At 36.9% G+C, this 14,880-nt stretch overlaps 1 protein-coding gene across 3 annotated transcripts in view; it reads left to right on the top strand.

The window, feature by feature from the left end:
• The window catches only part of LOC138959373 (cyclin-dependent kinase-like 2), a 51,939-nt gene extending 43,026 nt beyond the window's left edge, over positions 1 to 8,913 (top strand). For all 3 annotated transcript variants that reach the window (XM_070330809.1, XM_070330810.1, XM_070330808.1), the window contains exons 11-12: positions 29 to 129; positions 615 to 8,913. In XM_070330809.1, coding sequence (XP_070186910.1) covers positions 29 to 129; positions 615 to 659 — 146 coding nt within the window. In that variant the 3' untranslated portion in view covers positions 660 to 8,913. The remainder of the gene's footprint in view (positions 1 to 28; positions 130 to 614) is intronic.
• Positions 8,914 to 14,880: the final 5,967 nt, after the last annotated feature.

Raw genomic sequence — 14,880 nt, 5'->3', positions numbered from 1 at the left:
ATTTGAGTGAAATGTTTTGCCTTTTCAGTCAGCAGATCTAAAAGGGAGACAATACCAATGAAGAAGTCAACTGTATCTTCAATTCCTCACATCACCAACATAGACCCATTTAGCACAAACAATTCACAGGTATGGTTGCATGAATCATTAAGGCGTTGTGAATTATCACCACAGGACTTTGGTGGCAGTATAGTGTATAAATGCTAACATTTTAAGTTGTGTGCATATGACATGCTACATTTTGGGGGGCACTATACATTTTTTTTCAAGCCTAATTAAAGGTTCCCAAATGAGAGACAAGGTGATGAGAAATTGGGTCTTCTGTTATGGTTTATGATACAGTCTGTTTAGTACAATACTGAATCAAAATGATAATGTGTGTGTGTGTGCGTGCGTGCGCTTTTGTGACTGTTTTAACTATTAGTGTTGATGAATGTATTCATAGTTAGTGTTGGATGATGAAATGATGCTTATTGTTATGGGCAAATTCTATACTGCTGACTATAAAATCAGCAGAAAAAGTGTAAGTGATTAAGGTAACAATTTACTTTGCATTAATTGGTTTGATCTCACGTAGAGTCAAAAATATACATGTTTTTGTTGTTTGTTTTCAGATGGATAACTACTCTGATGAAGATGGTCTACCCACAGTGACCTAGGGAGAGCTTATTAGCAGTAGGATAGGGTGGAGGTTTGCGTGTGTGTGACTGCATTGTGTCTTTGTCCTGTCAACAACAACAAAAAGTCAGTTTGCATCCAATGTTCTGCTTAATGGCAAACAGGATGCTGTGTCAGTGCTGCGGATTTGCCTCTATGAAGGCTGAAACTGAACTTTGAACTACAGTTTGAAGAGCCGAACCTGAACAGTGAATAAGTTCTGGGCCATGAAACGTTCAGTGAAAATGTGCTTTAGTGACTTGAGAATTGATGGGATTCAACAAGTTGGTGTTTTGCTTGGTGTAGAGCTTTACCATTTAGGAAAGACAGTAGATCTTCACTCTGCACAAACTGTGCGTGACATTTTGCTTCCTGGAAGGCTTATGTTCCTGCCAAACTTTACCCAAACTTTCTCCGATTCGAACCAGTCTGAAGAAATGTGCATCACATTTACGGAGACTTGGCGGCATTATATAGCTGTGAATTCCAGTGAACGCTCACTTGCCTTTGAAAAGCTCTTCTATATAACTGTTTCCCAGGAATACGTATATATACTGACAGAGAGGAGTATGTTCACGAAGAGGACACGATTTAACGTCTTCAGTGAAGAGAAGTAGTTTATTGGAGTACCTGCTAATCAAATGGAGGAGTTCCTGTTGGCTTTCACTTTCCAGAAGCGTAACTGACCCAGTTGGTTTTGTCATCTGTTTGCCTTGTAATATATTGGAGTGTATTTTGTGTACTTGTTTTTGTTTTAATACTTTCGTTATGTAAAATGTGATTTTGAAATGGAAGTAGTTAAATTATCATGAAGTGTTAAGAATTACTTTTAATTTATTGAGTCATGTTTCATGTATTTTGTTTGATTTTAAGGTGAGAACTGAGCAAGATATATCTTGTTTATAATAATCGATCAGTTTTTGTACAGTACAATACTTTTGTTGCATTTTAGGATCCTGTCCAGAGTTGGGTTAGTTTTGGGATTGAACAGTTTATTTTGTGTTCAAAAAACCTGGGATTGGCTACAGAGGAGTACCTTTTTTTTTTTAGAGAATCAGCATTGTCATGGGCAGCCTAATTTCTGTATCTTAACTAGTGGCAGTTGAGTGGATTCGGTATGAGCAGTCAGGTGGCATTATCATTGATCAGTATTCCAATATGCATGTAAAAGCTTGTCATACATGTTCAAGAGCTGGGTTTTGATATATATAGTTTTCAGCGTAATAATTCAGTATGAAGTATAGTAACAGTGCATGAAGACCAAATCTGAAGAATCAAAATAAATTGTACCTCAAGTTGCTGCTGAACCATAGTTTTTGACATACTATGATGTTTGTTGTGTGTGTTTACTATGTGTTGCATGAGTGTTGAACTGCATGTTCATCAGAATTAAGATTGTAATTGTTCACAACTGTCAACCATTAAAGCATTGTCCAAACCATTAAAGTTCACTGTTAATTGAGCCAGTCATATAATCAGGTCTGAACAGTTTGCACCATGTTTCTCCTTGACTGGTTCCTATACATTTTGTATTCTACTTTTAAACAAGTGGCACTTGAAATGTGACGTTTTATTGTAAAGGCTGTGCTGAATCTTTATGTTTTTGCATACACAAAAATAGCACCTCTATTCCTATCTTCTTTTTATTTATTTATTATTTTTTTATTTTTGTTGTTGTTGTTTACAAACAAAACCCGAGTATTCTCTGAGAGAGTGACCAATAGATATAAGATATTAAAGACACATTAATATTCAAAATGTTTAGTGTTTTTTTTCTAAATTGAACTGTCATAGAATGTATAGAATCAGGAACATTAATGACTCATTTTTAAATTGAGTTCCGTGCTTACCTTCTACGGTAGTCAAGTCATTTTTTTTTATATGAACTGGTCTTTCCTCTTTGTCTTTTGATTTCCTTATGTATTTTAAATATGCCATAAACATGACTATCAGTTTCAGTACATGTATTACAAAACACATTTTCATGGCTAAGGTACATGCCCACTTTAAAAACCATATTTACTTCTGTGATATTATGAGATAATTATTTATGTTTGTTTGTTTGTTTTTGATGTTCGATCAGTGAAAGAATTCATTGAAACGTTTTCAGTTCAAACTTCTATTCTTGCATTCCAGATCGACAATAAAAAAAAATTGGTTAAAAGCCTTGCTACAGTTTGTGATAATTAAAAGAGCTGTATTTTGTTTTTAAATCTAATTTTAGTCAATCCAAAATCAAAGAGAAGTAATTGCTTTTATTAAAGCTATTTTATGCATTTTACTTTGTACTGAGCTTACAATGACATTAAATTGGTTTATGTGAAATACAGAAGCCCGTAGCCTCGTGTATTATTTTTTTAAATCACACAGTCTCCACCCAAACCTTTTTTGTGTGTTGGTGCAATGATATATTTTTGTATCAGCTAAACTGGCAATAAAAACAGTTTTAATCAGTATTACATTTTTAACATGTGAAGGCCGGCTCCAAAGGTTGAAAAATACTTGCATTTGTATATGCTTTCACTTTATGAACTCTTTGTGGATTGTTACGACATGTTGGGTTTTTTGAAAAAGAAAAAGATGTCAGATATGATTGTTCTGGGAGTTAAAATCAGGTGATAAGACTTATCTTAATCAGAAAGCATGTGTGCATTCCTTACAGTATTGTATGTGTGCACATTACTCAAACCAATATTGACCCCTGGCTGCATGTGTATGTTGTTAATTTGTTTATACAGTATTTGTTGTTCACACGAATATATATGTGTGTGGTATTGTCATGATCATTGAGAGAAAGAACTTGCAATATGCTTAAAGGCACAGTAAGCCTCCCGTAAACCATCACAGATACTGTCAGGCTTTTTACACACAGTACAAACACCCTTCCATTTGAACGCTCACCAAACGGGAACATCCTAGGTGCCCTACGTAAAGAGCGAGCAATTTTCAAAGAAATGTCCTTGTTACCCACAAGACTTTATATGTGTGTGGTATTGTCATGATCATTGAGAGAAAGAACTTGCAATATGCTTAAAGGCACAGTAAGCCTCCCGTAAACCATCACAGATACTGTCAGGCTTTTTACACACAGTACAAACACCCTTCCATTTGAACGCTCACCAAACGGGAACATCCTAGGTGCCCTACGTAAAGAGCGAGCAATTTTCAAAGAATTTATTTTTGCGTGGTTTATCTTTCCCCTGACCCATTGTGAACCCGTGTGATCCAGTTTCCCTTTTTCACAATGCAGTCGTCAGTTTGCAATTTGAATGCGGCTCGCTGTGAGCTTATCTGCAATAGCACGTTATTATGTACCTCTGACTTTTCACGAAACAAACGAATGTGGTTCATAAAAACTCTAGCGATGGCTTTTGACTGCCTATAAACCGCCGTCTGCTACGAAAACCATGACCTTGCGTGACCCTGCTTCCGGGCTTTTCTTTTTTCAAACTTTCAAAACTTCGAATTGTACTGATCTTGTCTTGATGAAAAAAGAATTCTTTTATGATTTAAGAATGTTTGTGAAACAAGCTGTCAATTTATTATTTAGATTTTAAAAGTTAGGTCTAGCGCCAAAACGCACCACGGTCCAATTCATTCTGATAATCAGCGCTCCACGGCTATCGCCAGTTGAAGGGAAGTAACTCATTTTTGACCTGAGTTCAGGATGGGTCCGATTGTGATGGAGACAATCCGAAAAATTAATTCTTTGAAAATTGCTCGCTCTTTACGTAGGGCACCTAGGATGTTCCCGTTCGGTGAGTGTTCAAATGGAAGGGTGTTTGTACTGTGTGTAAAAGCCTGACACAATCTGTGATGGTTTACGGGAGGCTTACTGTGCCTTTAAGTATAAGCTGTGATTCTGAAATTTTGTTTCAAATCCTCTCCAAGGCTTTCTCCTTTTGGAATGGTAGTGGTTTGCAAGAATCTGAGAAACATTTCTAACTATATGTTTATATGTGGATGTGCACTGTGTGCTGTGAATCCTCATGTATATTGACTGTTTGTACCTGATTGTTATGCGCAATCATCATCAGAGTAATTTATTTCCAATGAAAAATGTGTTGACTTTTGTCATAATGATTTGTTTCTTACGATTACTTTCAACAATTTGTTTACTTTATTTTCCAATTTCAAACTCAGCAGTGCTCTCCTTCGAACCTGAAAAGGGATATAACATTGTTGCTTGCTACAGGGGAACCTGAGATGAAAGGACTGTGACCCTTGGAACCAGTCAAATGTGTTCCTGCATTGCAGAAGGCTTAATTCATCACAACAGTTGGTCCGCATTATAGCACTGTCTCGAAACTAACGCGATAGTCGGACAGAGTTGCGCCCCTGGAACGGCAGGTAGTTCCGTTTTGTGTTTGCAAGATGGAACCGCATGACAATCCGCCCTTCAACTGCTTTAACCGCGTAGTTTGAACAGCAAACACAGTAACGTTACCATCCACCACTAATCTTCTTCTCTCGTTCAGCCAATTTGGATGTAAACAAAACAACCGGAACTACCCGCCGACAGCGCCGCGGGCTATGTCAGGGACGGACAACTCTTACCACTTTCGTTTTGAGACAGTGCTATAGGCCAATGAGGTGTCCTTTATTAGGTGCCACTGTTTACCAGTTAGGCTCATAAGCGAAAATACACTCATCACAATTGATTTGGAATTGTGTACAGAATAATTTATTTATGTATGGTTTTTTTTTAGAGGCGCTTGGTACTTTAGAATTTGCACCATATAAATATTCTAAACATAGTGAAAAGATACAACACAAGAGGACATAATTATAATAATGAGAGCCTAATTTCAGCCCTTGTCAAGGGGGAAGTTACATTCTTTCGAATTGTAGTTTCCCTTCAGATTTAGGTCGTATTATTTGTCGGTTTGTGTTGCATTTGTTTTTGTTATTTTAGGGGATGGGTGAGCTTGACATTCTTTTGATTTAATTTCCCTCCAGATTTAAGACTTCATGTTGATGTGTGTTGCCTCTGGGTTATTTTTTTTTCTGGGGGGGGGGGGGGGTGGGGTGCCGCCGTTTAAGGGGGAGGGAAATTATACATTCTTTTGATTTAGTAATTTCCCTTCAGATCTAGGTATTTATATTATATCTGTAACGATCTGTGATGTGCTTCTTCTGTGTTTGTTTATTAATTCTTCTGAATGTTATCTTTTACTTTTGTACTGCTTTACACTGCATGATGATTGTGATTGTCAACAGATTAATGATGTTGTTTACCCGTTGATGTGCAACCTTCATTTTTGATGACGAATGTGGGGTCTTGTATTCACACACAAATCCATGAACCATAAAATCCTATATGTAATTTCTTTACACTAAATACAAACTGTCCAGAGAATTAGCAATATATCTAACATTGACTGACTGTGTGATGATATCTTCTGCTATTGGTCTGTTTCGACAGTGATATCAAAATCTCAACCTCTGGTCTCGATTTTGATATCACTGTCTCAACAGACCATAGCAGAAGATATCATCACACAGTCCGTCAATATTGGGTAATAATGTTTCTATGAAAAATCTACACCAAACAGTATTACGTAGTTTAGGCATAGAATGATTGTAAATATAGATGATAACTTTTGATATACATGTAGTTCACTAGTAAACATGCAATTTGTGTTAAGCTGATGCTGACTGCAGGCAAACAATTTTTGCTAAGAAAACTTACTGCAGTAATGCAATCAAAATAAAGTAATGAATGTTGGATATAGAACCATGGCATTTAACACCAAAATGAATTTTCTAATAATTTTAAAAATTTAGAATCAGATCTTAAAGGCAGAGTAAGCCTCCCGTAAACCATCACAGATACGGTCAGGCTTTTACACACAGTACAAACACCCTTTCATTTAAACACTCACCAATTGAGAACATCCTAGGTGCCCTCCGTAAAGAGCGAACAATTTTCAAAGAATTTATTTTTGCGTGGTTTATCTTACCCCTGAGCCATCGTGAACCAGTGTGATCCAGTTTTCCTTTTTCACAATGCAGTCGTCAGTTAGTCATGAATGCGACTCGATGTGAGCTTATCTACAATAGCACGTTTTTTATGCACGAAACAACGGCTGTGGTTCACAAGAACTCTAGCGAGGAACGGCGATTTGCACTGATAAACCTTCGTCTGCTACGACCCTTGCGTGACCCTGCTTCCGGGCTTTTCTTTTTTTTAAACTTTCACAACTTCGAATTGTTCTGATCTTGTCTTGATGAAAAACGAATTCTTTTATGATTAAAGAATGTTTGTGTAACAAGCTGTCAATTTATTATTTAGATTTTAAAAGTTAGGTCTAGCGCAAAAACGAGGCGCCGTTGTTGTTAACGAACAAGTCTACGAAAATAAATTCTTTGAAAATGTCTCACGCTCGACAGAAAGCAGCCAGGATGTTCCCGTTCGGTGAGCGTTCAAATGGAAGTATGCTTGTACTGTATTTAGACCCTCGGGGAGCTCTGTGATGGTTTACGGGAGGCTTACTGTGCCTTTAAACCAAAAGTGATATTTATGGAGCATTTAATTTTTTCGCAATAAGCCCCATTTTCTGGAAATTATTGTCGCTTGTGAGACGTTGCAATTCATTATCCATGATGTAGTACATGTATTAGTATCATTCTCATCAAAGTAAATAGACTTCCAGAATGACTATAAATATACATTGTTTCTCTTCTCCTTCTCTATATTTGAAGGACAAGTTGTCACAGTAAAACATTCATATAGCCTTAAAGCGGAAGATGAATGATTTCTACTTGTTAACTTGTGGTTGAAAGAAGAAGATTTTCAGATCTAGTGCCTTATCCCCCTTTCGTGTGAACTCGCAGGCACAAGACCATTAAGTGCGCACGAAAAATCCATGAGTTCGGTGGGTTATATAAACACAAAAATACCCAGCATGTTTCTTCTGAAAGCGGCGTATGGCTGCCTGAATGGCGGGGTAAAAACGGTCATACATGTAAAAAAAAAACATGAGTGAACAAGGGAGTTTCAGCCCATGAACAAAGAAGAAGAAGAACACGTTCTCAGTCAAACTTCAAACACTTTGGCTTTCTTTTGTTAGGTTCAAGGTGTGCAGTCAAAATAAGTGCTAGCTCACTTCACAGCTCTGCATTTGAGTGTTAAACTTTGGTAGCACAGATGGGAGGGGACATCACTATCCTGGCTATAGTCAAAGATGAACTCGGCCTGTATGGTGTGTCCTTCTTGCAGACGCTGGTTAATAAGTACAAATCATTACTGTTCAACTTTTAACCTGTATTTATAGAGTAGATCAGACATTTTTGAAAGAACCCGTGAGCTGCGTGTAGATCTGTTCCATCTGCACTCCGTTCATGGCAGTTAGATTTGATTGTTTTTTTGCCAAGCACAAAAGAAATTGTGATGAGTTTACTTGTACATGTCTAAATCTTCATTCAGTGTATGAAGATACTGTATATTAATGTTTCTAAGGTGGTACTATCTGTGATGACAGGACACCCTTGGGACCTACACTGCAGGTGGCTGTCATGATAGGTTAAGATTGTTAACCCTCAGGCTGGTTGTCGCAACATGTCGCGCTACTTTACCTATACTGTCACCTGGTTGTCATGACATATGTTGCGCTACTGGCTCAGTCTGTTTGGTCCGTTCAGATTACCTCCCATGGATGGGAAAACCTCCCCCCCCCCCGCGGGTTAGGGGGTGTCCCATATTGGGACGAGAAAGAATTTACCCGATGCTCCCCAGCATGTCGAAAGAGGCGACTAACGGATTCTGTTTCTCCTGTTACCCTTGTTAAGTGTTTCTTGTATAGAATACAGTCAATGTTTGTATAGATTTTAGTCAAGCAGTATGTAAGAAATGTTAAGTCCTTTGTACTGGAAACTTGCATTCTCCCAGTAAGGTAATACATTGTACTACGTTGCAAGCCCCTGGAGCAAATTTTTCATTAGTGCTTTTGTGAACAAGAAACAATTGACAAGTGGCTCTATTCCATCTCCCCCCTTCCCCCGTCGCGATATAACGTTTGTGGTTGAAAACGACGTTAAACACCAAATAAAGAAAGAAAGATGCGAAAACCTGTATGACCATTTTTCTTTATTTTTCTCTCTGTTAATTCACCAGTGGCTATGTAACATGTGTTACAGAATTGCACCAGTGTAAGGGTTAAGATAACGACAAAGGAACAACAGAAGATGGTCTTTATTGTAAGAGGCCTCAAAAAGGCAGGTACCACTGTGATTCTTTTTCATTCTCTACTGAATTCTTTCTTTCTTTCTTTATTTGGCGTTAAATGTCGTTTTCAACCATGAACGTTATATCGCGACAGGGAAAGGGGGGAGATGGGATAGAGCCACGTGTCTATTGTTTCTTGTTCACAAAAGCACTAATCAAAAATTGACTATATTCTATACAAGAAACACTTAAGGCTGGAGCACACTTTGGAAAGTACGTTGGAGTAGCCTCCCTTCTACGTTGGAGTAGCCTCCCCTCCCGGATTTAGAACGCGTTTCGTGTCGTAACAGATTATCCACTTACTAGCCATATCCGTATGCAAAATAATGAAATAAACATTAGGAAATGGCAGACGTTTACAAATATCGACATTCTCTATCAGTGCAATAAAAAAACAATCGTTAGAACTTGCATTTACGACATGTCGTGCGTGAGAACGTGTCAGTAAACAAGCACTTTTTGCCTTGCTGAAGAACCCCACGAGTCAAGCTAAAACAGACGACAAGTAATGGAAAGCAGTCTGCGGATAAACATAACAAACTACTGATGAAAAAGTGTGTTCATCCCTGCTCTGGATAAAAGACATCGGACTGATGACAACGTGGCAGCGTTCACGCGAAAAGATTTTTTTTCAGATTATCGCTTCTACATTTTATTGCACGTACTTGGGGCAGATCTGAATTTCTGAAAGATGACAAATCGGTCTTGTGAGTTGAGAACCACATGTTCTTTGCCGACAGAAATCACGATGGGACAAGATGTAGATTGTGTTGAAGAGATGTTTGCAGATTATCGCATCTACATTTTATTGCTCAGATCAATGCACGTAGTTGGGGTAGATCTGAATTTCGAAATGGAAGACGACAAATCCGTCTTGTGAGTTAAGAACCACACGTTCTTTGGCGGCAGAAATCACTATGGGACAAGATGAGGATTGTGTTGAGGGGCTAATACTGACTGACTTTAGATGAAGAGTTCCTAGACTGCCTGGTTTTTGTAGAGAGGCATCATGATGATATCCTGGGTTTTTTTATACGTTCTTGGTGACAACGCGCCAGAATCGCACGAAGATCGAACTCTCGAAGAAAACAAGTTTATCGCTGAACATCGGAAATGTGAAATGCTCTTCCTGTCTGACCAGTCTCCCCGTTAAATCCACAGGCTACATTATTTATCAGGTAACTTACCAAACCGGAGTGTGTGTGTGTGTGTGTGTGTGTGTGTGTGTGTGTGTGTGTGTGTACACCGGATTACCACCATCAACGCACCCTTTTGGACTTTTCTACTATGCCTGCTGTGACATTCACGAGGATTATTGTGATTCTTGGACAATCGTGTGCCTATGCTGGACTTGCAGGAAGACAAACGGTGCCGGAACGGTATACGTGCTGCGCTGCCAAGTGTGCACGTCCAGAGCGCAGTGTGAACCGAGAGTGAGTGTGTCATTGTGTGGAAGTTTTGCTTGATTGATTTATTCATGATTTAATTTGCTTTTTGGTTCAATAGTAAAATCTGTGTACGTTATACTTTGTATTTTGTGGTGTGATTCGCCCGAGTGCGAGACCCCCATCCCCGAACGCCTCTGTGGGTGGAATTGTATATATATATACTTGTGTAACGTGAGTGTGTAGATGAGAATGTGAAAGTTGCTTTGGACCCAGATACACACAGCAGACACCAACGCAACAGCTAAGTTTCAGCCTGACAAAGAAATTCGAGTGACACAGCTAATGGCTGTACTTGTTATTTCTCTATTAAAACAAATGTTTCAAGATCTTTAGGCCAAAACAAATAAATTGTCTGTTTCTATTAACATGGCTAAAAAAAATAGGGTAGGTAGGTAGGTGTTTTTGTTGTTGTTGTTGCCAGGATAGAATTCTTGAAAATAAATGACACAAAGAGACAAGACTCGCTATAGATAGATTTATAAAAAGAAAAAAAAAATGTGACAAAGGATATAAAATGATTGTTTTACCTGGTCTGGAATCTTCAGTAGTAATTGCATAAAAAAAAGTCTGATAATTATATCAATTATCATGTTAACTTTTTCTTAAAATGGGTGCGTTAAATCCTAGTCTGTTTGTTTTTAATGGACTAAGCAATCCTTGGACTGACAGAAAAGATGTATTTTAAAAATGTCCAGTTGCTTTTACTTATTTTTCTAATTGGAAGAGAATACAAATTATGCACTCTTTTCTGTTCAAATGGGTAGAGGGCGGGGGTAGTAAAAGGATCACAGTTCAAGATTTTGCGCGACAAGAGGTGTGTTTCTTTTATAAAGAGCAAAAACTCAACTTGGTATCTAACACTATTTCTGAACACTGTAACCACTTTAGCACTTTTTTTTTTTCTGTCTTCCAAACTTCTAATTCAGCTTCAAAAATGATTAAAAAAAAGGGTTTTTTTCTTCTGAAATCTACAGTTAAATCACTATTTTGGATATTCTATTTTGCTTCCCTATTTATCTTCTTAAGTTTTTGATCATCTGATTACCTTGCTTTTCTATTTGGAAGATAATATGCACTCTTTTCTGAAAAATGGGTAGGGGGTGGGGGTAGTAAAAGCATCACAGTATACAATTTTGTGCGACAAGAGGTGTGTTTCTTTTAACTTTGATGAAGAGGGATAACTCAACTTGGTATCTAACACTAGTTCTGAACACTGTAACCACTTTAGCACTTTTAATTTATTTGTTCTGTCTTCCAAGCTTTAAATTCAGCTTATAAAATGAGTAAAACAGTGTGTGTTTTCTGAATTCACCAGTTAAATCACTCTGTTGGATGTTGTTTTTTGCTTCCCTCTTTCTGTTCTGAAGTTTTTGATCATCTGACTACCTTGCTTTTCTATTTGGAAGATAATATGCACTCTTTTCTGAAAAATGGGTAGGGGGTGGGGGTAGTAAAAGCATCACAGTTCAAGATTTTGCGCGACAAGAGGTGTGTTTCTTTCAACTGTGATGAAGAGGAATAACTCAACTTGGTATCTAACACTATTTCTGAACACTGTAACTACTGAAGCACTTTTAATTTTTTTTTCTGTCTTCCAAGCTTTAAATTCAGCTTATAAAATGAGTAAAAAAAAGGTGTTTTTTTCTGAATTCACCAGTTAAATCACTCTGTTGGATGTTATTTTTTGCTTCCCTATTTCTGTTCTGAAGTTTTTGATCATCTGACTACCTTGCTTTTCTATTTGGAAGATAATATGCACTCTTTTCTGAAAAATGGGTAGGGGGTGGGGGTAGTAAAAGCATCACAGTTCAAGATTTTGCGCGACAAGAGGTGTGTTTCTTTTAACTGTGATGAAGAGGGATAACTCAACTTGGTACCAAACACTATTTCTGAACACTGTAACCACTTTAGCACTTTCATTTTTTTTCTCTCTGTCTTCCAAGCTTTAAAATTTAGCTAATAAAATGAGTAAAAAAGTGGGGTTTTTTCAGAATTCACCAGTTAAATCACTATGTTGGATGTTCTATTTTGCTTCCCTATTTCTGTTCTGAAGTTTTTGATCATCTGACTACCCTGCTTTTCTATTTGGTAGATAATATGCACTCTTTTCTGAAAAAATGGGTAGGGGGTGGGGGAAATAAAAGTATCACAGTTCAAGATTTTGGCCGACAAGAGGCGTATTTCTTTTAACAGTGGTAAAGAGGGATAACTCAACTTGGTATCTAACACTATTTCTGAACACTGTAATCACTTTAACACTTTTAATTTATGTTTGTTTGTGTTCCAAGTTTTAAATTAAGCTTCAAAAATGGGTAAAAAAATAGTTTTCTCATAATTCACAAGTTAAATCATTATGTTGGATGTTCTATTTTGCTTCCCTCTTTCTCTTCTTAAGTTTTTGATCATCTGACTACCCTGCTTTTCTATTTGGAAGATAATATGCACTCTTTTCTGAAAAATGGTAAGGGGGTGGGGGTAGTAAAAGCAACACAGTTCAAAATTTTGCGCGTTAAGAGGTGGTTTTTTTTAAAAATTGGTAAAGAGGGATAACTCAACTTGGTATCTAACACTATTTCTGAACACTGTAATCACTTTAACACTTTTAATTTATGTTTGTCTGTGTTCCAAGTTTCAAATTAAGCTTCAAAAATGGGTTAAAAAAATGTTTTTTTAATAATTCACAAGTTAAATCATTATGTTGGATGCTCTATTTTGCTTCCCTCTTTCTCTTCTTTAAGTTTTTGATCATCTGACTACCCTGCTTTTCTATTTGAAAGATAATATGCACTCTTTTCTGAAAAATGGGTAGGGGGTGGGGGTAGTAAAAGCATATGTCACAGTTCAAGATTTTGCGCGACAAGAGGTGTGTTTCTTTTAACTGTGATGAAGAGGGATAACTCAACTTGGTACCAAACACTATTTCTGAACACTGTAACCACTTTGGCACTTTCATTTTTTTTCTCTCTGTCTTCCAAGCTTTAAAATTCAGCTAATAAAATGAGTAAAAAAGTGGGTTTTTTCAGAATTCACCAGTTAAATCACTATGTTGGATGTTCTATTTTGCTTCCCTATTTCTGTTCTTCAGTTTTTGATCATCTGACTACCCTGCTTTTCTATTTGGTAGATAATATGCACTCTTTTCTGAAAAAATGGGTAGGGGGTGGGGGAAGTAAAAGTATCACAGTTCAAGATTTTGGCCGACAAGAGGTGTATTTCTTTTAACAGTGGTAAAGAGGGATAACTCAACTTGGTATCTAACACTATTTCTGAACACTGTAATCACTTTAACACTTTTAATTTATGTTTGTTTGTGTTCCAAGTTTTAAATTAAGCTTCAAAAATGGGTAAAAAAAAATAGTTTTCTCATAATTCACAAGTTAAATCATTATGTTGGATGTTCTATTTTGCTTCCCTCTTTCTCTTCTTAAGTTTTTGATCATCTGACTACCCTGCTTTTCTTTTTGGAAGATAATATGCACTCTTTTCTGACAAATGGGAAGGGGGTGGGGGTAGTAAAAGCATCACAGTTCAAAATTTTGCGCGTTAAGGTGTATTTTTTTTAAATTGGTAAAGAGGGATAACTCAACTTGGTATCTAACACTATTTCTGAACACTGTAATCACTTTAACACTTTTGATTTATGTTTGTCTGTGTTCCAAGTTTCAAATTAAGCTTCAAAAATGGGTAAAAAAAATGTTTTTTTAATAATTCACAAGTTAAATCATTATGTTGGATGTTCTATTTTGCTTCCCTCTTTCTCTTCTTTAAGTTTTTGATCATCTGACTACCCTGCTTTTCTATTTGAAAGATAATATGCACTCTTTTCTGAAAAATGGGTAGGGGGTGGGGGTAGTAAAAGCATCACAGTTCAAGATTTTGCGCGACAAGAGGTGTGTTTTTTTTAACTGTGATGAAGAGGGATAACTCAACTTGGTATCAAACACTATTTCTGAACACTGTAACCACTTTAGCACTTTTAATTTTTTTTTTCTGTCTTCAGTTCCAAGCTTTAAATTAAGCTAATAAAATGAGTAAAAAAGTGTGTTTTTTTTTAGAATTCACCAGTTAAATCACTATGTTGGATGTTCTATTTTGCTTCCCTATTTCTGTTCTTCAGTTTTTGATCATCTGACTACCCTGCTTTTCTATTTGGTAGATAATAATTATGCACTCTTTTCTGAAAAAATGGGTAGGGGGTGGGGGAAGTAAAAGTATCACAATTCAAGATTTTGCGCGACAAGAGGTGTATTTCTTTTAACAGTGGTAAAGAGGGATAACTCAACTTGGTATCTAACACTATTTCTGAACACTGTAATCACTTTAACACTTTTAATATATGTTTGTCTGTGTTCCAAGTTTCAAATTAAGCTTCACAAATGGGTAAAAAAAAATAGTTTTCTCATAATTCACAAGTTAAATCATTATGTTGGATGTTCTATTTTGCTTCCCTCTTTCTCTTCTTAAGTTTTTGATCATCTGACTACCCTGCTTTTCTATTTGGAAGATAATATGCACTCTTTTCTGACAAATGGGAAGGGGGTGGGGGTA

The sequence above is a fragment of the Littorina saxatilis genome, linkage group LG2, assembly GCF_037325665.1.
Source record: "Littorina saxatilis isolate snail1 linkage group LG2, US_GU_Lsax_2.0, whole genome shotgun sequence".
Lineage (NCBI taxonomy): Eukaryota > Metazoa > Mollusca > Gastropoda > Littorinimorpha > Littorinidae > Littorina > Littorina saxatilis.
This window is presented reverse-complemented; position numbering and strand designations above follow the sequence as displayed.